The sequence below is a fragment of the Barbatula barbatula genome (genome assembly GCF_947034865.1).
Source record: "Barbatula barbatula genome assembly, chromosome: 3".
NCBI classification, from domain to species: Eukaryota; Metazoa; Chordata; class Actinopteri; order Cypriniformes; family Nemacheilidae; genus Barbatula; species Barbatula barbatula.
Window position 1 is genome coordinate 24,063,171 of NC_136764.1, and position 23,231 is coordinate 24,086,401.

Genomic DNA, 23,231 nt, shown 5'->3' on the forward strand with positions numbered 1-23,231 from the left:
ATGCTCTTGAACAGTCGTTCAAGAAGATGACAAATTCAGGCCAGAAGCATTTGTAGTGCTGTTAAAATCTAGCCAAATGGGCGCATTGTGTAAGAGAGGATATGGCCATACAGTGCTTAAAACTGTTCTTTGATTCAGTCATGAGGTAAAACCTTTGTCCGTTTTTTCCTATTACACCTCTAATGTTATGTTCAGAGGGGCTTTGTTTGCAACCCTTGACTAGTGATAACCCCAACTCTAACCTCTCTGTTTTTTTACCTTTATCCCCTTATTATTCATTTCCTTAAGAGGTGGATATCTATTTTTTTGTCCACAGTCTTATCTATGTGGGTTAAAACATAACATTCGTTACTGTGTGGACCCAATGTTTGGAATGAGACCTTTGTAAGATCTCACACACCTGACCTAAATGTAGTTGCAATGAGCTTTCTGCTTTAGCGTTTGTGTACCTACTTTCAAACAGTGATGTATTTAGCATATTTTTACCTTTTAATCTTAATACATGCATCATGCATGGAAAGACCAAACGATTCTTAAAATGACTTCTTGTTGTAAGACTGGGATAAAGGCACTACAGAGGGCATTTAATGAAGTGTGTTGATGTTTTTGATGTTTTTTGAAAGGCTGATGCATCATATTTTCAAGTGTCCTCACACACACACATACACACACACACACACACACACACATACATTACACGGAGGAGAAAGTGCATCTTCCATAGCATTAGCGCCTTCCTGGAAAAACACCTATTATCCCTTTCAGGCTTGAAATGTGCACAACCTGAAATAACTATTGCATTCATACTGTAGGAAGACCTCACTTCCCTTAAAATAGTCCAGTCTTGTCACAGCCATGCCTTTCCCTCTCATTATTGCTCTCCTGCAGTTTCAGCTCTGTGTTTAACAGCCTGGGCTCTGTGCCGAATGGAGCCTCTGCATCAATGATGTGGTTAATTCTGTGGTATGCTGATATCTGTAAATGCTGGATTTATAATTAAGATAATGAGGCTGTAATTATGTGGTGGTGATATCTTACTTGGTCAGAAAGTCTTCACAGTGATGCAGAACTTGTGATGTTGCGACACTCAGACATTTTGGTTTATTTTTGCTTTTTATGTAATGATTCAGCGGGCAGTATTAACAGAATTCATGTTCAGAGATTGAGAGAAACGGTAGCAGATTAAGTCTCATAAAACATTGATTTAAATGAATTTTTTTCTTTTACTGAAACACAAGAGATCCATTTTTCAAATAAAATGACTTAAGTTTTTGTCAAATCATACTTTTTATTTGAAACGTGTTTTAGTGATGGGAAGGCTTAGGCATGCATACATGTAATACTATTTATTACCGAATTTATGACCTCATGCTCTATGAGCATAACACTTAATATATTTTATTATATTATATATGATGATACCATATAATAACATAAATATACAATTTAGTTTGATAGTCTGATTTGAATAACCCAGGAGTCTGTTTTTGGATTGGTCACTGATAAGCTGCTGTTGTCCTGATAAGTATGTTGTTATAAATTGTTTGTGTACATATAGACTCCTGAAAAAGCAGAGGTTTGTAAAGAAAGACAAATTAGGGTGATTAAAAAAAGCATTTGAGAAGCATATGTGTGCTCAGAGGCAGTGACCTCAAAGTCACTGCGCTCCTGGGCTTCCAGCTGCTCTCTCTCTCTCCGTCTCTCTCTCTCTCTCTCTCTCCGTCTCTCTCTCTCTCTCTCTGTCTCTCTCTCTCTCTCTCTCACTCTGGTATATAATACTTTGAAACTAATTATCAATACGTTTTCTTTACACTCACACCAGCCAGTAGATTTTAGAATGATTTAGATGAATCATTTTGCCATGTGACCTTCAGTTAGTTTAAATGGCTAGCCGAAGGTCCTCCGTCTAAACAGCTGTCCAGTGGCGGCTGGTGAAAAATATTCTCGGTGGGGCTGTGCCAAACTTTTTTGTTTCCGTAACCATCGCAATAAAATTTAACACAAACTGCAGGACAGCAGTGCTCAGTGAAATAGTCAGTAATTATTTAATGCCAATATTAAAAAGTTGAGGCATTCGTACACAAAAACATAAACATCATGATGCACAAACACAAGCCTTTTATTTGCATTTAAACTGAACTTGTAAACAATTGACTATTTCTACATATAAGTAACATCTTTTGGAAAGGCTGTTGGTGCCATTGGTAGTAAATAGGCAACACAATATGCATGCTGTCAGAACAGAGTGGAAAGTGGACAATAACATTAAATTATTATAAAGTTTATAGGAATTCTTACACTGTATAAAGGATGTATAATATAGAAATGGATATGAAGTGGCTGAACTCAAACCTTTGACTGGAAGAATAGCATAAAGTATTTTATGATCAAACTAAATGTAACTAATTGTTAATGTGCTCCAGAACTGCAACAATTAATTGATACAAAACATATATACAGTAATATTAGCAAACACACTATTAACATTTTTTACAGTACCATATATAACTGAATGATTTTTATGCTAAGGTCAACTATATACAAAGAAACGTGTGTGTGTGTGTGTGAAGCTACGGGAGAAGCCGCGCATATACTGCTTCCCTTTTTCGCTAGCCTGCTGTTTGATTGAGAGGTCAGGTTGATCTGGGCCCAGCTCTTTCACCCGAACTTTCTCCGACAAAGTTCTCCTCTCAAACGGATCTTGGAGGAGAGATTTCACCGAGTTAGGGTTGGGTCTTGGAGGAGTAACGTCCGCGCTCGCCATTGTCGTTTAGTAAAAATGGCGCCCCTAGAGCCCAGTCCTTATTTTATCAGGGCTTGGGGCGATAAAATGATCGCCCTTCTTGGAATCTATTTAAGAACGCTGATTGGCTAAATTTTATGTCATACATTCATATCTTAAATTAGCAATTGGCTTAACTGCTACATAGACCCGCCTCCTTGGGGCGCTTTCTCTATCGCCCCAGAGCTGATGAAGCGGTCAGACAGGCAGAGGAAAGGTTGCAAATATGATTTTGTATCATATTTTACATGTATTACTGGGTGCATTCCATATTTAAAACACACAAATATTGACATACTGATGTTTTCCTCATTATTATTACTATTTTTGTTTTAATTGTTTTAATTTTCTTTTTTTTTGTGGCTTAAGGGGGGCGGCGCCCTCTATTGGCCGGCCGCCACTGCAGCTGTCATTGCTCATAGTTTAAATGACCCTCACACGCAGTCATGGCTACTTTCCTCAGGCTCAACTCACATTGCCAAAGACACATTTTTACCTTGCCCTTTCTCAATACCTCTCTTTGCCACTTTTAATGCCCTTTCACTCTTTAATAAAGTTCTTTATGTTGTACTTTTGTATCTTGTCCTATTCATCTAAGCTGTAATCAGAAGCCGCTGAAGTGTAGAGGTATAATTTGATGGATATTACAAAGTCAGTTTTCTTTACAGCATTAACTTCATTTTCTTACGTAGATCATCTTTTATTTCTTTCATATAACATTTAAAAATTAGGAATAGACCATTCGTTTTATTATTGACCTAGTGTACTGTAAGTCTAGACAGAGTTTCCTGATTACATTCTTTTAAGAATTAAAGGCTGTGAAATCACATAGTGTAGTACTTTTAAAGGGGAAGTTCACCCAAAAATCTACTTTGTGGGATTTTTGTACTCACCCACAATGCGCAGATATTTAGGTGACATCCGAGAGATTTCCAGGCCACCTCATGGACATCATGGTGTCAGTTGTCAAGGTCCAGAAAAGTACTACAGACATCGATAAATTGGTCCATCCACGCATAGTGTCTCAGTTGAATTTACTTTAAGAGACGAGAATGCTTTATGTGCGGAAAAAACAACAATACCGACTTTAATCGATATATTCTCCTCTGTCTTGTCAGTGTATGGCACGTTATCACGAGAGCACTTCGTCTTCTTCTTGGACGAGAGCACTTGCGTACTAGATTTGTGTGCCGAACGCTGCATGGCGCTCTGACTCACAACGCAGAAGCGCAACTCTGTGTACAGAAGAAGAAGAAGTGCTCTCTTAAATGTACACGGATAAGACAGAGGAGAATATATCGATTAAAGTGGGTATTCCGATTTCTATCCGCACATAAAGCATTCTCGTCGCTTCAGAAAAACTCAACTGAGCCACTATGTGCGGATGGACCAATTTAATGATGTCTTTTTTGGGCCTTGGCAACAACTGACACCATGGTGTCTATGAGGAGGTCATGATGTCTATGTCTCGAATGTCACCTAAAAATCTTTATTTGTGCTCCGAAGATGCCGGAAGTTCTTCAAACATGTTAAACGCCATGTGGGCGAGTAAAAAATCACATAAAGTTGATTTTTGGGTGAACTTCCCCTTTAAGTTCAATTTTGGCTCATAAAAATGATGTCTCATAAATTAATGCCTTCTAGTATTAAGACTTTCGTAAACACATTTTGTTTGTCCTTTGAACAAGTATGTTTTGGCTAACCCCTACTGCAACCTTAGCAGCTGTAACAGCAGAGAGCATACATGCTTGCCAGAGGGTAAAGATGCTTTCACCAAAAGCAAACACTTTTTTGCACGATATGGAATTCAAAGAATCACTCTTTTTGGGCTTAACTGGATAAAGTGTATTGCATTGCATGCAGTTGGGAAAGTGTGCCTGGGGGGATTCAGTGTTGGTCTCCCAGCAAAGCAGTCAGTAATGGTTTCGGCAAACTCCAGACTCTTCCAGTCGTGCCATGGCAAACCGAGCCCCGAGGACGCAGAGGAGATGAAAAACTCATAGCTCAGATTCAGAGCCATCGCTCCAGTCAGACCGGGAGAACAGCCTCAGATGTCTTTCCATGTGCTTTATTTACCCCCAAAACATCCCTTGGAATATCTGTTATCTGTTATCTGATTTGATAGCTTTGTCTGGTTTAAATAGAAAGTGTAATAGATTCTTTACAGTTTTAACATTTATAAGGATGTTTTATTAAAAATGTAAATGTTCTCGCTTTGGTCCCAACCAATGTGACTTTCTTTTTAGACCACAAAAGAAGCCGTTGAACAGGTTAATCTAGCTGTTGGTCACCAGCTGGATGTCAAAATGTTGGGTGTAAGCCCTACAAACTAAAATGACCTGATTTGTAAATTTTAACAAGTAGTTGAATGTATTTTAGTTGAATGTATACAATAATGTATTTCTCAGTTTGTGAAACATCAAATTATGCAACAGTGCGAACTTTGTATTGTTGTATATAAAGGATTGGTGACAGACGATATAGCCTGTTTCCTGTATAATAGGTGCGGCATTGTTTCGTTTCTATTTCGTTTCATTTCTATCAAAACGACACCTATTTTTTAATATAGAATATAGGCATACGGTATTAAAACGTATTAAAGGGACAGTTCACCCCAAAATAACACTTAGCATAATTTATTTATCCTCATGTTGTTTAAAACCTGTGCATGACTCTTTCTTCTGTTAAACACTAAAGGGGACTTGAGGCACATTTTACAACCTCTTGTATGTTGTAAGACGGCTCCATGCCTGTCTCTGGTTCTCCAATATCATTCAGTTATTTGAAGTAAAACACAGCTCCGACGAATTTCCACAAAACTAAAAGGTCCCGCAGGTTTGTAACGGCATGGAGGTGAGGAACTGATGACTACTATTTTTGGCATTTTGGGGTTGGGCACGATGTGAACTTTACACATACACATTGCAAGTTTGTACTTTCTTATTGTTTGTTTTAAAATGAATCACATCAGTCAAATTATTAAGATAGTTGTGAAGTGGCCAATGTTGTGACAGGTTATGTAGCTATATCAACAGTAGCGGTTTGAGCACATTTTTTAATGACATATCGCTTATTGTTCCTTGTAGTCCTACTCTAAAAGCATCTGCTAAATGACTTAATGTAAATATGTGCCATTGAAACCTACTAAAGGCATGCCTTTAGGCTCCGCCCTTATCCCCACCCACGACACAGTACAACAGATCCCTCATGGAGCCGTGTTACAGTCTACACTGATCTTCAAACTGATCTGAAGTGTTGTGCTCTGACCCCTTACACACTCGGATGCTTGCCTGAATGCTGTAGATTCCTGCTTGAGTAAAGGCTTCTGTCTGAGGTATTCGATGACGAGCATACAGGTAAGACTGGAGACTGATGCTGAATATGAGTCTGTCGGATTTGGAAGCCTCAATAATCACTGGGTAGATGCTGTGTGTCTTTGCAAAGGACCTTCTCAAGAACATCTTCAGAATTGTTTTCAAATTACTGGATAAATTATTTGCAGTTTTAGTTCAAAACTTTTTTAAAGTCACTTCTAAGAGAGCTTCAGTCATGGTCGGAATGCTGTCAAACGTTTCCTGAATTGTGTGGGATATGAAAGAGAAATTCCTCTAAACCTTTTTATGATGATGTTTTATCTGGTTCTAAGTATTAAAACTTAAAATCCTTTAAGTACATAAATTGACTGGACTACACCCCATCGGGTGTTGAATTGGAATTTGGAAGGACATGAAGAGTTGAAAGGAAATTTGTTTGCCCAGCACAAAGCCATTTTTGAATTAATTTTGCATTTAAAAAAATCGCCCTTACGTTTACATGAAGGTAAGGTTTATTAGTAGCATCTTAAACATTGGCTGTTTATCATTTGTTTTTTGAAGCCCCACATGTTTATGCAAAATTGAAACTAAAAAAGAAAAGAAAAATGTGGATTCTAATTTCAGCGTCCTGTTTGCTACACACTTTCAAATTAGGATTTCAAATTCAAATTAGGATTTACATTTTCATGTTTCTTTTTTAAATGTGTATGGCACACAGCCATCCTTAACACTTTTATAGGACCGGTTATACTTGATTTTGCGCATCTGTCTTGCGCACAATCACTTATAAGCACGGATAGATGAGTTTGACACGTGCGCATTATGTAAACGAGTGGATTCGATGATTCAACGTTTTTTCTGCAAATGCACAGTTGTACGCATTCCGTCCGTGCGGTTTCAAAAAAGGGGCTGCACGCGGACTACCGCGGACCCCCCTCATGACGAAAATCACGTCACGCGGGTGGCATGCGGTCACATGGGCCGGACTATGCCCGCTCCCCTATTTGTTTTTAAAGGCATCATCATTCTAGTAAACACCAGGAAGTGCTTTGGGTCATGTTATATGACCGAGGAGAGCGATCCTGACCCAAGGAAATGACTCTCAAAAGAGCCAATGATTTTCTGAAACCTGATCTAATCTGAAGCTGACACTTGTTGCTGTTTGGCATTTGCTAGAAACTTCCACTGTCGTGTTCATACACTGCACATTTAACAACCACATTTTTTGCAACTCACATCAATAATGAGTCAAATAGCATAAAGAAAGTTAGAGACAATGGAGGGAACTGGATTTGCATCTAGCTGTTGGTCACCAGTTGGATGTCAAAAGGTTGGGTGTGAGCCCTACAAACTTAAAGTAGTTGAATGTATACAATAATGTATTGCTCAGCGAACTTTGTATTGTTGTATATAAAGGATTGGTGACAGACGATAGCCTGTTTCCTGTATAATAGGTGTGGCATTGTTTCGTTTTTATTGTTTGTTTTTGGAAACAAACAAAAACTATTTTTAAAGTTTTTGAATATAGAATAAAGACATAAGGTATTAAAACGTATTAAAGGGATTAGCATGTGCTGCTCAATGTCTGACGCAACATGTTTTATTTATATGGGGGTGTGCGCTGATCGAGTTTGAGTGACGTGAACTTCTACTGACCTGACACTTGGGTGACTGTCACTTCCTCACTTTTGTGTCCCTTGTCCAGGTTTAGGGTTTGCCTGCATGACAAGTCTCCAAATTGATTGATCAAGCATGAGAAGCGTGTTTTCAGAGTCTCAGTCGATGGGAGAGCAGGAATGTGACCCGCTCCTTGCAGGGCGAGAAGCCGCAGTTCTGCATCTTTAGCAAAATTACTTTCACTTCACAGAGATTGGATAATAGCTTCTTTAAGGACTGTCCACGCTGGTTAGTTTCATTCCAGTTGAGAAGAATGAACCCGCCTTGTTTACTCCCCGAGTGCTTTTTGAGGGCCTTAGAAAGTCGAGTTAACCAGGACTGGGAAGGTTGTGCTATACTATATGAAACTTTTCATTTGATAGTCATGTGTCAATGAGTGGTTTTGCTGGAGCTTTGTTTCAGAATAACAGTATCATGTTGTGAAGACCCTCATGGCGTTGATGCTGGGGTTGCCAACAGACTTCTACCTTAAGCTGAAAAAGTGTCTTGGTCTTCCGGCTATCTGCGAGATGCATTTCGGCAGTGGTCACAACCATTGTGGTCTTACCTCTGACCTTGATAAACAAACCTGTCTGACTGAAGTCTTTGAATGAGTCTGTTGTAGCTTCCTTATCCCCCTCTCCTGAGAAGCCCTCAATAAGCAGTGAAAGATGAGAATGTTAGCTTTGAAATGGGACCTGAGAGGTCAGTCGAAGGCACTGGAAAGAGAGAAGGTCACAACTCAATGGACTCGGGTGTTTACACAGATGTCCTCAAACATTTCAGAATTCACAAGAGCACTTTTTCTGCTTTCTCCTTGAACCTTTTTTAATACTCTTTCAGTTACTTTAGAATTTCCACTCTCCATGTGTTTGTTTGCTTCTGTCTTTCATTGCACTGGAAGTATGATGGGAACCGTTGTCTTCTCTGTTAATGGGTTCTTAAAGTATCGGTCAGCTTGTCTTCTTTAGTTCACAGTGTTGTAAAGTTGCTCGGCAAAGGGTGAGTTTAGCAATCAGGGCTATTTTTGCAAAGGTAACTCTGTTGGCCTGACCTTTGACTTATTGACCTCACAAAGCAGGTGGTCAATGATTCTTCACTGTATTTTTATCTTCTTTTCCACAGGCTCGCCTTTCTTTCCTGGAGTACAAGTTTGTTTCAGGCCTCATTTCTGTTTCTTGCAAACAGATTGCTGTTGAATTACCGTTAAAATGTCTTTATACATGACGAACTGAACTGAACTATGAATATGTGTTTAATAGTTTATTGTGCCGGGGCTGCAATAAACATGGAAATCTTGTGGCACGTGCTGAGGTGTGAAAGATCCTCTGATAAGTGTGTTTGTGTATTTATCTGGTGATCCAAAGTTGACATGTGTAACCACATAATGTCGCTCATCCATCTGCTGTTGTGCTTTGGAAATATTTCCTCTTAGGGGACTGTAATCATGCATCAGTAACTTTACAATTGGCATATTACATCATTTGAGTTTTAAAGGCCAGTGTAAAGTAGAATTTTTTAAGGAGAAGAACACTTAACAGATAAATGTTGTGAGCTGATTTAGAATAGATTGTTAAAAAATTTGCCAACAAAAATGTAAGTCCGAAAAGGTTTAAGGTGTAAGCACATTAGAGATGCATCGATATATCGGCCAATAACACAGTGTAACAAAATGTTGTGTCGCCCGACGTTTTTATAGTTCTTGTTCAATTCATGTAGCATCAATGTTTTAGTGAATATTTTGCTCAAGTAAATGTTTTTTATCATTAATTATGGGTATATAAAAAATGTTCACGTATGTAAAAAATATTTTCCAATTGTCCCAGACAGAAAAGTCTAGGAATTTCTGTAGCACTGGGAAGGATGGGTGAAACGATGATAGGTGACTACGTCTGGAACTTATAATCATGAATAGTCGGTTTCAGCCGATAACTGTTATATCAGTGCATCTCTAAAGCACATACACTATTATGTCCAACCATTTAAATGCAAATCCTATTTAGCGGATAAGGGTCTGTTATACTCCGCTATGGCACAGTCACATTCTACATGAAAATCTCCAGGCATTCTGAGTGTTACGTTGAGAAGTCAAAGGTCAGTTCTCACTTTCCACCGTAAACTGACAGGGTCACATACCTGCTGTAAGTTACTCAGAAGTGCTGTGCTGCTGTCAGTCAAAGCGGACAGCCGTGGTCGCAGTGGATACAATGTTTACAGTTGTAGGATAAGAAACCTTCTAATGAACAATGCTGCCACAAACTGTGTGAAGGTGTCAGTTTGAAGAGTTACGGTGTTTAAAGAATGAGCTGACAAACAACCGTTACTATGTATTCAAATAGAAACATTAAACACAGAAAACATGGCAACAGTTTTGATTCTGGAGTTTTCAATGTAGAATCTGTCTTGGATTGGTTTGCTCTTTCCTTCTTTCTTTTTGTCTGTCTGTTATTCTTTCCGTCTGTCTTTCTGTTTGTGTTTCTCCATCTTTCTTTTTCGAGTCTGCGATCTGAACCACTAATTCCAGGTCCCGTGAGACCTTGTATGTGTGTGCCTGTGTCTGAGTCTTACATAAATGGGCAGATGGGCCCAGCTGGGCGATCTTTCTCCCTGCGCTCAGCAAGACAGATCCTCGGAGCAAACGGCGACGTCCGAAACACCTGGGCATTCCACAGAGCACAGGTGCACAGAGTGCAATGATTTAACCATGAAATGAAACAATTGTGTGTGCGCTGAGCAGGGAAATCATTTATGTGCACATAGGTGTAGCACTGTATAGCTAATATTTCCAAATTGTAACATTTCTGTCCATTTTTAAAAAGAAAAAATTGCTCCAAGATGCAAAGTGAGCTCTGGTTTGTTGACTCATCTGAAGAGCTGCTGGGAAGACTGCGATCATAGGCACTGAATGTTCACCTCCTGCAGAGCTTTCCGTGCGGGCGGAGAGCTCGGGTCAGATCCCTCACTGCCTCTGAGGTCGACATTAAGAGCATCTGATGAGAACAGATGGAGAGAGGAAACTTTAAATCAGGCTGACAAGACCAAATGTTTGTCTAGCACACGTGGTGCTGATTTCAGTTTACATCAAGTGCGCTTCACCAGTCTGGGAGTTTTGTTTACCAAATTTTCTCTGTCTTGTTTCTTGCCTTTATGTTGCGGGTGGTTTAATTCTGAGGCTCTAAAATCAATCCCCATGAGAGGGCCAGTATTCCGCTATTGTTTGGACATGTACACTATAATGCTGTGCCACAGCTCTATTGCCACACACCTTTCTAAATCTCATTTTCTGGCAGGATTATTTATTGGTTCGTGGACTTTTAGCATGCTTTCTGGCAGGACCACCAACAATAAAGGCTTTTAGCAGTGAGCAGTACACAGCACCTTAAAACATACATCGTCCCTTATACATTGATATTTGTTTCGATCTAAATTGTACGAAAAAATCTATAAGTGGTTAAAACAAACTTCACTGGCGTGTTATTCATAAACTATGTTAGTCATAAACTTGCCAGTTGCTCGTCGGATATTTCTGTCCTGGGAAATTTTCAAAATGTATGTATTTCTGTACCTCAATAGTTTACGGTTCTGTGGGTTCATGAGAATGAAAAAACTGTTTCCATTCAGCTTGAGCACATGGGCCTTTTCTAAGCATCTGTATTTCTATGTTGTAGAACGGTGCAGTTCCAGGGGAGCCTGTGAAGAAAGATGAAAACTCCAGACGGGGGAACTGGGGAAACCAGATTGAGTTTGTCCTCACCAGTGTGGGTTATGCAGTGGGGCTTGGAAATGTCTGGAGGTTTCCATACCTCTGCTACCGGAACGGAGGAGGTGACCGTTCTCATTGATTCTGTTTTTGTTTTATATACATTATATCATCACTGACAGGTGGAAACATTGTACCTCCAAAACTAGAAACTGTATTTTTTGAATCATTTACATTTATCCAAAGAGACTTACAGATGAGGAAACATTGGAAGCAATTATAACAACATGGGCAACAAATACATAAGTGCATCAAAACTAGTCCATTAAAGCCTAGCACAGTATACAAAGCTAAGAATAGTGAGTTTAGTACAATATATATACATTTTTTATAAGAAGACAGAAAATAATTAGAGGTTAAAATCAATAAAATTCAAATAAAATCAAAGCTACATGTTGACGGAAGAGATGCGTTTTTTAAAGATGGCAACATAGTCTACTGATCTTGTAGCAGCAGGCAGATCATTCCAATGAACATTTTCTAAAAGTTAGTGTTGTTGTTGTATATATGTTTATAAAATAATAAAACAAATAATAATAAAAAATAAGAGACCATTCCAAATTTTCATTTAATCATCATTTCTGGATGTATTTATGGTCCATTGTCAAGGCATTTTTACTAAATAAATACACGTACAAATATTACTGTTGTATTGCTCAAAAGTGAATATGTACTTATGAGGTCAGAAAAAAAAGCATCTTTACTTGTTTCTCCAGTTTTCATTTTCTGCAAATAAATGCAAATAGAACCAATAATCTTATCAACAAAAATTGAGAATTGTTATTATTAATTTTTTTGATATTAATGATTGTTATTAGTTCACGTAACGAAATGATCATTTTATCTATAAAGTTAAAAAACGTTAACTGGTCTCTGGGTGTATTTGTTAAATATTTTTTACGCTCTGTTAAAATAATTATTTATTTCAACTAGACTTCAATGTCAGTTTGGTCTAGGTATATAACCTAAAGTTGTTTTTCTGAGTCATGCTGTTTCCTAAGAAGCCTTAAAAAATAACTCCCTTAAAAGGACTCTGACATCAGGTCTCATAGCCCACATCATTTAAAATAGACCAAGATAAAGCAAACATGGCAATGCAAGAACCTAACAGCAGTCATAACAAAGATGTTTTAATCCCCAGGAGTCTGCCCCATGAGCCCATGTTCCCAGAGATGCCTGTAATCTGGGGCCAAAACCTGAATTAGCCCAAAACTCAAAAAAGACATTCAGCTTTCTTACCGAGTCGCTCTTTAAAACAGAATCCACGTGTTATATGCAATGCATGGACGGTTGTAGCGGCAACAGCCTAAACAAATGTTATGTGGCCCAAATGTAATTTACGTTAGACCCTCTGCAAAGAATCAATAACACCGTCCTTGTTGAGTGGATTATTTTATTACAATAAATATATACTAAAATATTAATATAAATGAAATATATCATAAATAGTTTTTTTATATAGACCAATAAACAAACCCAGACCGAAAATGTTAACTTCGAGACGATAAAACCTGAATTGGTGACGAGATACAAAATGTCGAGCATGGGTTGCCACAAATGGGTTGTTATGTAACACCCGTACATCTGGTATTATATAACACTACAATGGATGCAAAGACTTTTCATGTATGGAAACAACCTTTTGTTTGTATGGAAAACACCTCAACGGACTGCCGAAGGCATGTTATGTAAAGTGATTTTATGTAACTGTGGGTGTGTTTCTCAGGTGCATTCATGTTTCCATACTTCATCATGCTGGTGTTTTGTGGAATCCCCTTGTTCTTCTTGGAGCTCTCGTTTGGCCAGTTCACCTCTCTTGGGTGTCTAGGAGTATGGAAGGTCAGCCCTATGTTTAAAGGTGAGCAAGCCTTTGTCATTGTTGAAGTTCAAATAAAAAAAAAGACATTCCATCGACTGTGTCATACATGCATTTAAGTCTTAAACTAGTCTTAAATAATTCGGATAAAGCAATGATTCTTTGCAAAACCTTACATCCCTACAAGAGACAGTTCACCCAAAAATAAACATAATCATCACTCACTTGCCTTTGAGTTGGAAAATTAGTTTGAACCTTTAGTTTATCTAACTTGTTTGTTTTTGAATCTGTCTTTAAGGTGTGGGATATGGAATGATGGTGGTCTCCACTTACATTGGGATCTACTACAATGTGGTGATTTGCATCGCATTTTATTACTTCTTCATGTCCATGACAAATCTACTGCCCTGGACGTACTGTAACAACCCGTGGAACACACCTGACTGCAGTGGGGTGGTGGGAACCCCACGAGTGAACGCCACCTTTGCCAACATGTCCGCTGTCGTGTCCGGGGTGACTGAGATCGTGAACCGCACAAAGAGAACCAGCCCCAGTGAAGAATACTGGAGGTATTGTTGGTTGTTGCATAAAGCAGGTTGTTTACACTTTCTCTTATGCAGCTTATAGCACTTGAAAAAAGTCATAAATACATTATTAATGTATTAATTGAATTAGTAATATGAATAGTAATTACACACTTCTCAGCCTCCCCGGGAAAGTCTATGCCAGGGTACTGGAAAGGAGAATACGGCCGATAGTAGAACCTCGGATTCAGGAGGAACAGTGTGGTTTTCGTCCGGGCCGTGGAACGCTGGACCAGCTCTACACCCTCTACAGGGTGCTGGAGGGTTCATGGGAGTTTGCCCAACCACAATCCACATGTGTTTTGTGGATTTGGAGAAGGCATTCGACTGTGTCCCTCGCGGCATCCTGTGGAGGGTGCTTCGGGAGTATGGGGTCTGTGGTCCTTTGCTAAGGGCTGTCAGGTCCCTGTATGGCCGAAGCAGGAGCTTGGTTCGCATTGCCGGCAGTAAGTCGGACTTGTTCCCAGTGCATGTCGAACTCGGGCAGGGCTGCCCTTTGTCGCCGGTTCTGTTTGTAATTTTTAAGGACAGAATTTCTAGGCGCAGCCAGGGGCCGGAGGGTGTCAGGTTTGGGGACCACACAATCTCGTCTCTGCTCTTTGCGGATGATGTTGTCGTGTTGGCCCCTTCAAACCAGGACCTTCAGCATGCACTGGGACGGTTTACAGCCGAGTGCGAAGCGGCTGGAATGAAAATCAGTACCTCAGTCGGAAAAGGGTGGCTTGCCCACTTCAGGTTGGTGGAGAGTTCCTGCCTCAAGTGGAGGAGTTTAAGTATCTTGGGGTCTTGTTCACGAGTGAGGGAAGGATGGAACGGGAGATTGATAGACGGATCGGTGCAGCTTCTGCAGTAATGCGGTCGATGTACCGGTCCGTCGTGGTGAAGAAAGAGCTGAGCCGCAAGGCGAAGCTCTCGATTTACCAGTCAATCTACACTCCTACTCTCACATATGGTCATGAGCTTCGGGTCTATTGCTACACAAATGTTGGGTAGACTCAGTTTATTGAAGAGTCCTGACGTAGCTCATGATAATTATATAGTATATCAGATATGAGAGATGTCTCCCTTTTAAACTTGATGAAAGCTAATAATTAATACATGTTTGCCAGAGTCGTGCATGTTGTCTCTGGTTGTCAGTGTCATGAATGTAACTTGACGGATGTTTGTTGAAAGATGCACATCGTCAGACATTACATGACATTTACAGACAATAGGACAGAATGCTTTGTTTTTCTAAGTGTGTTGTATATGGTTGGGATGAATACTTAATTTTACTGGCAGTGGTTAGAGAATAAAAGGCTTTGACCCTGAGACATGTGTCTCGACATCTTTATAAATGGATTGTGCTCTCTGGGCTACGTCGTTTCATTAGTATGAATGACATTCTTGTTCCTGGCCTCTGTAAGCTCACGCATTACGTGGCTGAGATTGATTTTTGATGGTTCTGTTTGTTTATATCCGGCAACTCAAGTGTTCAAACTCAAGCATAAATGGAAACAGAGCGGACAATTTGATGAGCGAGATTATTTGTCGGGCTGTTTAAATAATCTGCAATATCTCACATTTTCTCTCACAGAAACTATGTGCTGAATGTCTCTGATGGTATTGGAAACTTTGGGGAGGTGCGTCTTCCCATCCTGGGCTGCCTGGCTGTGTCATGGGTGGTGGTGTTTCTGTGTCTCATCCGCGGAGTCAAGTCATCCGGCAAGGTAAGTGGAATATCCATTCTTTTAACTGTGGGGACGCTTACAAAGATAATGTTTTAATACGCTGTCTTTCATCAGGTGGTGTATTTCACAGCCACTTTCCCGTACGTGGTGCTCACTGTTCTCTTCATCAGAGGAATCACGCTGGACGGAGCCGTCAGCGGCATCAAATACTACCTGACCCCTCAATGGGAGAAAATACTGGATGCAAAGGTAAGCAAGACATATGACTAGAAGCTAAAGATCACTGCTGATGGATCATGTGTGGGTAATAACATTTCGTCTCTGTGTTCTGCAGGTGTGGGGGGATGCGGCCTCACAGATATTTTATTCTCTGGGCTGTGCCTGGGGTGGGCTGATCACTATGGCTTCATATAACAAGTTTCACAATAACTGTTTCAGGTAATTGACGTATGCTTGTGTGGAACATCACAATACATTTATAGAATACATCTCAGTAAAGAAGTCTTTTCTTTTGGGATGCATTATTCTGTTGCTCCCTCGTGTGGCTGGTATTGGTAACTGCATATTGAGCTAAACTAAAATTCTGTAGATATTCATTCACCTCTAGGAAATTTGCTGAATGTTTTTATCTGAAATACACAATGAACATTTCATGCTCAGCTCAAATGGCTTTGTCTTGTTTAAACAGAGACAGCATCATCATAAGTATAACAAACTGTGGCACTAGTGTGTTCGCCGGCTTTGTGATTTTCTCCATCCTGGGCTTCATGGCTCATCATCTGGGAGTGGATGTGTCAGAAGTGGCCGATCACGGACCGGGTCTGGCATTTGTGGCTTATCCAGAAGCCCTGACCCTGCTTCCCATATCACCGCTCTGGTCCCTGCTCTTTTTCTTCATGCTCATTCTGCTGGGGCTCGGCACACAGGTGGGCACACTCTTGTGTTTACGGCATTGTTTTATAGACCGGCACTGCAATAAAATTCCATATGCTTCTTGATTATATATATATATATATATTTATATTAACATAGTGTTTTATACAATGTTTTCTCTTTATTTTTATAAGGTTTTACAAATATTTTTCTATAATTTTATCAAACTGCTTAATATATAACTCTTTTCGTAATTTGACAGAAATGTTTTTTTTGGAATTAGTTATGTGTAGAAAGATGCAATTGTGCTGGCATATTATTTTATTTCATTTCAAGACAAAGCACTTGTATGTATAAAGTAGATTACTTGCACCAATTAATAAAGAATACAACCAATAAGACCTTATAATAGATGGGTGACTCTTAAATACTGTTTAAAGTGTCTCTGGGTGGAACCTCGAGAAGCTGGTTGATAAAATGTCAAACCACCAGTCTAGGAAATCAGTTTTTACTTTAATGATGCTAAAATATTCTTTATTAAACAACACAGAGGTCCCGTGCGTTAAAATGATACATACATTTAAGTTCGTGACCCTGAACTTTGAGTTGAAATGTTTGACTCACATTCATAGTAGTGTTTGCATTCTGACATACTGGTACAAGCATATCGCTGAAAAAATTATTTATTAAAGTGATAGTTCAACCAAAAATGAAAAATCTGTCATCGTTTCCTCATCCTCTTGTCATTTCAAACCTGTATGACTTTTCTTCTTCTGCAGAACACAAAGGAAGATATTTTGAAGAATGTGGGTGACCGAACAGCACTGGACCCCATTCACTTCTATTTTATGGGCACAAAACCAATGCACTTGAATGGGGTCCAGATAACCACATTTTTAAATATCTTCTTTTGTGTTATGCAGGTTTGAAATGACTAAAGGGTGAGAAAACAGTGACAGGATCTTATTTTGGGGAGAACTATCCCTTTAAAAGAGATCTAGTTCAATGATGTTATACTTTTTTCTGTGTGTGTGTGTAGTTCTGTCTGCTGGAGACACTGGTGACGGCTGTAGTAGATGAGATCGGGACTGACTGGATTATCAGAAATAAAACGTATGTCACTCTGGGTGTCGCCATCATAGGCTTTCTGCTCGGTGTGCCGCTGACCACAAGGGTGAGTAACATATGTACATATGTAACAAACACACATTCATGCTCTTAATCTGTGTATATAAACTCAATTCCTTTTTTTTCTGTTGTGGCGTAGGCAGGGATATACTGGTTGCTGCTAATGGACAACTATGCTGCCAGTTTCTCTCTGGTCGTCATCTCATGCATCATGTGCATCTGCATAATGTATGTCTACGGTGAGTTCTCTATGTGTCTTCCTACATGATCATTTAAAGTTCACAGAATAGCAGCATTTAAATGGAGGACTTAATTCGTACCTTGTTTTTCTATACAGGCCACCAGAACTATTTTAGAGATGTGGAGATGATGCTGGGCTTTCCTCCTCCGATCTTCTTCCGGATCTGCTGGAGATTTGTGTCTCCTTTAATTATTAGTGTAAGGCCTAGTAGGACAGAGCTTATTTTATTTTACAGTTTCATTTAACTCTCTATCCCCGCCGCTGTTTGCAACATAAAAAAGCACTTTACGTACTTCACTTCAAGTGTTAAAAAACAAAAGACCTTGCACACAAAATCGGCCCACAGCTCAAATTATGACAAATTATTATAAGTTTACTGTTGTGAATTGCGGTAAGGTATATGAAGTTCCAATATATGAATTGCAACCAACGGCTCACTCCACCCCTCCATTTCATAACTACGTTGGCTGACACAGAACTAAGATGTCGACATGTTTATCGCTTCTTTGCTGAAGGTGATGACGTATATATGAAACGCTCTGCAGAGCAGTTTGTCCGTTTAGGGCTACTGTAGAAACAACATGGCGACTTCCATGTAAAGGGACCCGCGGTGTACAAAGATAGAAATAACTCATAACGCTTCATTATGTAAGGTCTTTATACACCTCTGACAACATATGGAGTTATGTGTATTTTATCGCATTTGTTACTAGATCCTTCGAAAATATTCACACCGGACCTTTAAAATAACTGTTACTATAGGTCCTATAGTACAATTATTATTACTAGCTCTGTTGTTAAACTTTTCTTTAGATGTTTGAACAATACCGCTGGTGTATTTGATTCAATGTTCATTTTTCTTTTTGTCTCTCTTTACAGTTCATTCTGATTTTTACAGTGATCCAATACAAGCCTATTACCTACAATGACTATGTATACCCTGGCTGGTCGTTGGTCATTGGGTTTGCCATGGCTTTGTCTTCAGTTATCTGTATACCTGTCTATGCTCTGTATAAGATTGCCATTTCTGAAGGATCCACCTTTTTAGAGGTAAGCCGTGTTTTGTCTTTTAAAAAGAATAATCTGTTATGTCCAAAAATTAGATTTGACAAAATGTTGGGTTATTTCAACCCAGAATTGGGTCAGAAATGGACCAACCCAACTGTTGGGTTAAATTAATGGTATATGTATTCCAGCCAGCAATGGGTTTGTCCATTTTTGACCCAATGCTGCCAGCAACTTTCAGAATGTTTTTTCCCTAAATATTTGACCGGTTTTAAAGTCATTATAGAGTTATAACATGCTTATAAAAACACTCTTTTAACCCTGCAGAGATTGAAGAACTCCGTTAAGCCCGACCCGGACTGGGGCCCGGCCCTCCATGAGCACCGCAAAGGCCGCTATGCCACCACGGGCCCCGAGTGTGTGGAGGTGTGTCCTCTCAAAGAAGAGTTCAAGGACGAGGTGATAGAGAAACTGAAGGATAAAGAAACAGACAAGGACGAGATCGGCTTGACCATCCCCGGAAGCAACGGCTCCACGTTGAACCCCACGCCCAGCGCATAGAGGAGCCCCTCCCCACCCTTCCCCCAGGACGGTTCCCATTCCCCGCCGTCACCCACTGCGGAACAGGCCACTCTCGCTGGAGACCTTTACATATTGTAAGGGCTTTACGAAATCTAACCTCTAGAGAAATTGGTTGCCATCCAAAACCTTTTTCGTTTTGTTGACATAATTTAATACTGCAGTTTTTTTAAAGAAGAAAAGACATGTTCATATACAGGAGACGTCTGCATACGCGTAGTGTGTATATAGCGCATTGTACAATATTTTCACTCTGTGTCGAGTAGTGTGGAGATGTGACCTGTAGCTACAGGAGCTACAGCAGGATTTTGGCTCATGTGTGTACAGTGGCGGCAGTGCTGGTCAGGTTGAAAAGCAGAAGACCAAATATTCTTTGTCGCAATGCACGTTGTAAAGGGGAGCGTTCATGTTTTCTGTTTATTATTGGCACCAGTTGCCACCTATGCCATGTACTGTACATACAGTTGGTTGATGTGTAGCAGTCGTCTGATATGGCTTTTTCAAAATGCAGATTTCAAGTAAGAGAGATTGACTTATGGGCAATGTATTGCAGATAAATGATTTCATTGTAGCAAATGGGACAAACTGTTACAGATTATAGCGTCGGTAGAGCAACACACATATTTACTCATAATGAAACTATTTCAATATATTTTATCCGTTGACTAGACTGAAAATCAAGCACTGCGTATCCCTTCAAGCAAGAGCACAATGCAAAGCAAAGGATATTTGGTCTTCAGCTCTTATCACAGTTACTGACGGAGGTATTTGGATCGAGGCATACAACTTCTCAAGCCCATTCTCAGGGTTACACAGTTTGTTTTCACGAAACATTTTCAAACACTTTGAGATGATTCATTGTTGATTTTTGCCAAAATCCGCCTAGTCTTCCAAGCGTTTTGGAGCGAAACGTGAGCCGAGGCATCTCTGAGCAAAGGGGGAATGTGTCGATCTTCTAGCTCCTTAATAGATTCAGTACTGTAGTATGCACACTAACCCCGCTCTTCACTGAAAAAGCATGTTACCAAAAACGTGCATATACATGAACCTTGATGTTCTGCCGGTGTGTTTATACGTGTGTTATGCGTCGTGTTAAGAGACTTGAACTGGCGTGTATCTCTGTCTTTTAAAGGCGTCTGGCTGTGCTGAGCCAAGCAAGCTTGAGCTAGCGGCGCAATGAGGTTGCATGCAAAAACACTGGAGGGTTCTCCTCATAACCTGTTGTTAGTAGATATTAACTGTTGAGTAGTGTGTATTTTTTCTTATAATGTCGTAAAATAACATAAAATTGAGTTTTATGAGATAAAGTTTTTTAACAATTGGAACCACAGCATGTTAGGTTGTGACTGCAAGCAACTGGCTTTAGCATTTGGTTCGGTTGGCAATAGGGAGGGGATGACCAGGATGGATATCTTGGCTTGTCTTTTGCTACTAGGCTTTGGCGTAACGAATATAGTAAAGATGCCTCATATCATTCCAACGATGTTTTAACAAGGCCCCTCTCTTACAATGCATACGGTTGTAGTGGCACAGATGCATGGATACAAAGTCCTGGGTACACTGTGAATATGTTTCGGGTGTTGCGTGACGCCACTTCACGTGGAGTCGAGCAATGCAGCTGCTAATGTGCTGATGCGTCATACGTCGAGACTTCTGATTATTTTCTTTTCACATTAATCACTATATATAGTCAAAGTCGATGTAGTTTATTGTTGTTTCTCTTCTGCGTGGAAGTGGAATATATGTCAAGTCAGTATTCGAATAGCTGATGCCTGGCACAATAGTAGACATCAGTGTTTTCTGTACATTTTATTAACCTCCGCATGAAGGTATGATATATATATTTCAGATTCTATCCAAAAATATACAAAACACGATCTAACTTTTTTTAAAAAGCAGCAAAAAATATCTAACCCTGCTGCCTAACAGGAGGTATCAGACTCTCAGGGGAGTAGTTACAGGAGTCCTTGGGTCTTTGGGAAGCACAACCAGTTTAGCAGGAGACTGTAGTTTTAAGGTAGAATAAAGCAGCGAAATGCAGCAGACGCTCTCTGCGCTGACTGGTTTAGGGGTCACTAGACTCGATACTAACAGCACTTTTTTACTGGTTCACTTTAGCCGGCTACACGGACGGTAGCCACTATGATTAATCGCTGTCAGAAATATGAATGCACAAGATTGAAACTTGCTGTGGGCCTCATTCGTCCTCTTGTCTTGTCTGGTGTGTGGTCCTGTGACCTTGAGCGTGGCATGAAGACCGTGTGTCTCTGGGTACTGCAACGTGAGCAGTCCTAGAAATTGAAAATAAAAACTGACTCGGTTGTACAGTGCTGTAAAAAAAGTCAAAAATTCAACAGACGTGTATGTGTTTTATGTTTTATTTTCAGTGGGGGTTGGGTTTGGGGGAGATGCTGTAGGTGGGTTTGTTTTTACTTGATTTGTCATAGTAAGCTAGCTAATGTGTACAGAGTTTCGTGTGTAGTGGACGTTCAACTGCTGATTAAATGTAGGTTGTTAGTGCCAGTATTGATGTCACTTTTAATCTGTATGTTATTATCCATTTTACCTTTGTAAGAGATTTTCCTTCTTATTTTTATATAGTACTAAAACTGTATTTTCTCATCAGATGTAATCATTTTTTGCTATGTTCGGTGACACTACTCTTTATTTTCCTAAACTTCCTCAAGCCAGCTGATATCAGATTGCCAAACAAAAGCGTTGGACTAGAACTTGAAACATACAGGAATGCTTTTTACATCAGTGCTATATGTTCATCTCAGTATTATACAGATGTGTATTTGTAGTGTGCTGCAAATCCCTTGTGAAATGGAAAGCAAATTTGATTAAAATAATGTTTTAATATGAATGTGCCAATCTTTTAATGATGTTCTATGCCAATTTGAAACTTCATCAGCATTAATATGACTTATAATATAGTGACTTTTCTTCGATATATTAACAAAGATGTAACCTACGTTGTAAATGACAATAGATCAGATATCGACCAGATTACACAAAGGTTTGTAAGACCAATCTTCAATGCTTTCGAGTGCTTCTTTGCCTGGCTCTCAAATTGTTATTTTAATAAAGTGTCAAATACCTCTACGGTATGTCCCATATAGAAAAAGCACAACTTTGTGGCTGTATGAAGTGTAACTTTGAACGAAATAAATTGTAAATCGACAGCATGACTCGTGATTTGTGGTTACCAAGATCTCATTTTCATGTTGTGACAGCACAAAAAATATCCTATGTGTATGAAATCATCAATATTACAAACTTCTGTCCCATGTCCTGTATGCTTAACAAAGTGATGTCTTTACAATAGTGTGTGTACTGCTGTCCTCGTGGCAATATAAACGTGAAGTTGTAGAATGACAAGCACAATGACATGAGCTCAGTGCTTTTATCAAACATATCTAACCATGTCACGTTCAAATTTAGGGCCAAACTTTATTGAACTTGTCCTAGTCGTGTCAGTATCTTAAACTCTTCAATTTGCAATGGTAAATAAAGTTTATTTTAAAGATCACTCACGGTTTGTATGGTTTGTCTATGTGTTTGTTTTGTCTTCTTTAAAACAATTGCCCTGAACATTTTGACATGAACTTCTCTGTTATAAATTGTAAACACATTTAAAGTCATTTAAAGTGATAGTTTTCCCTAAAATGAAAATGTATGACTTTCTTTCTTTCTTTGGAAAACAAAAGATCTTCTGAAGATTGTTGGTAGCGGAACAAAGGTGTTACCAGTATGGACACAAAACCAATGGACGTCAAAATATCTTCTTTTGTGTTCTGCAGAAGAGAGAAAGCCATACAGG

At 39.4% G+C, this 23,231-nt stretch overlaps 1 protein-coding gene across 4 annotated transcripts in view; it reads left to right on the top strand.

Moving 5' to 3' along the window:
- slc6a9 (solute carrier family 6 member 9) overlaps window positions 1-22,939 on the top strand; it is a 42,629-nt gene extending 19,690 nt beyond the window's left edge. For all 4 annotated transcript variants that reach the window (XM_079452493.1, XM_079452491.1, XM_079452492.1 and 1 more), the window contains 12 exons: window positions 11,421-11,577; window positions 13,239-13,370; window positions 13,627-13,897; window positions 15,489-15,621; window positions 15,697-15,831; window positions 15,917-16,020; window positions 16,271-16,508; window positions 17,495-17,629; window positions 17,723-17,822; window positions 17,921-18,021; window positions 18,704-18,874; window positions 19,157-22,939. In XM_079452493.1, coding sequence (XP_079308619.1) covers window positions 11,421-11,577; window positions 13,239-13,370; window positions 13,627-13,897; window positions 15,489-15,621; window positions 15,697-15,831; window positions 15,917-16,020; window positions 16,271-16,508; window positions 17,495-17,629; window positions 17,723-17,822; window positions 17,921-18,021; window positions 18,704-18,874; window positions 19,157-19,390 — 1,911 coding nt within the window. In that variant the 3' untranslated portion in view covers window positions 19,391-22,939. The remainder of the gene's footprint in view (window positions 1-11,420; window positions 11,578-13,238; window positions 13,371-13,626; window positions 13,898-15,488; window positions 15,622-15,696; window positions 15,832-15,916; window positions 16,021-16,270; window positions 16,509-17,494; window positions 17,630-17,722; window positions 17,823-17,920; window positions 18,022-18,703; window positions 18,875-19,156) is intronic.
- Window positions 22,940-23,231: the final 292 nt, after the last annotated feature.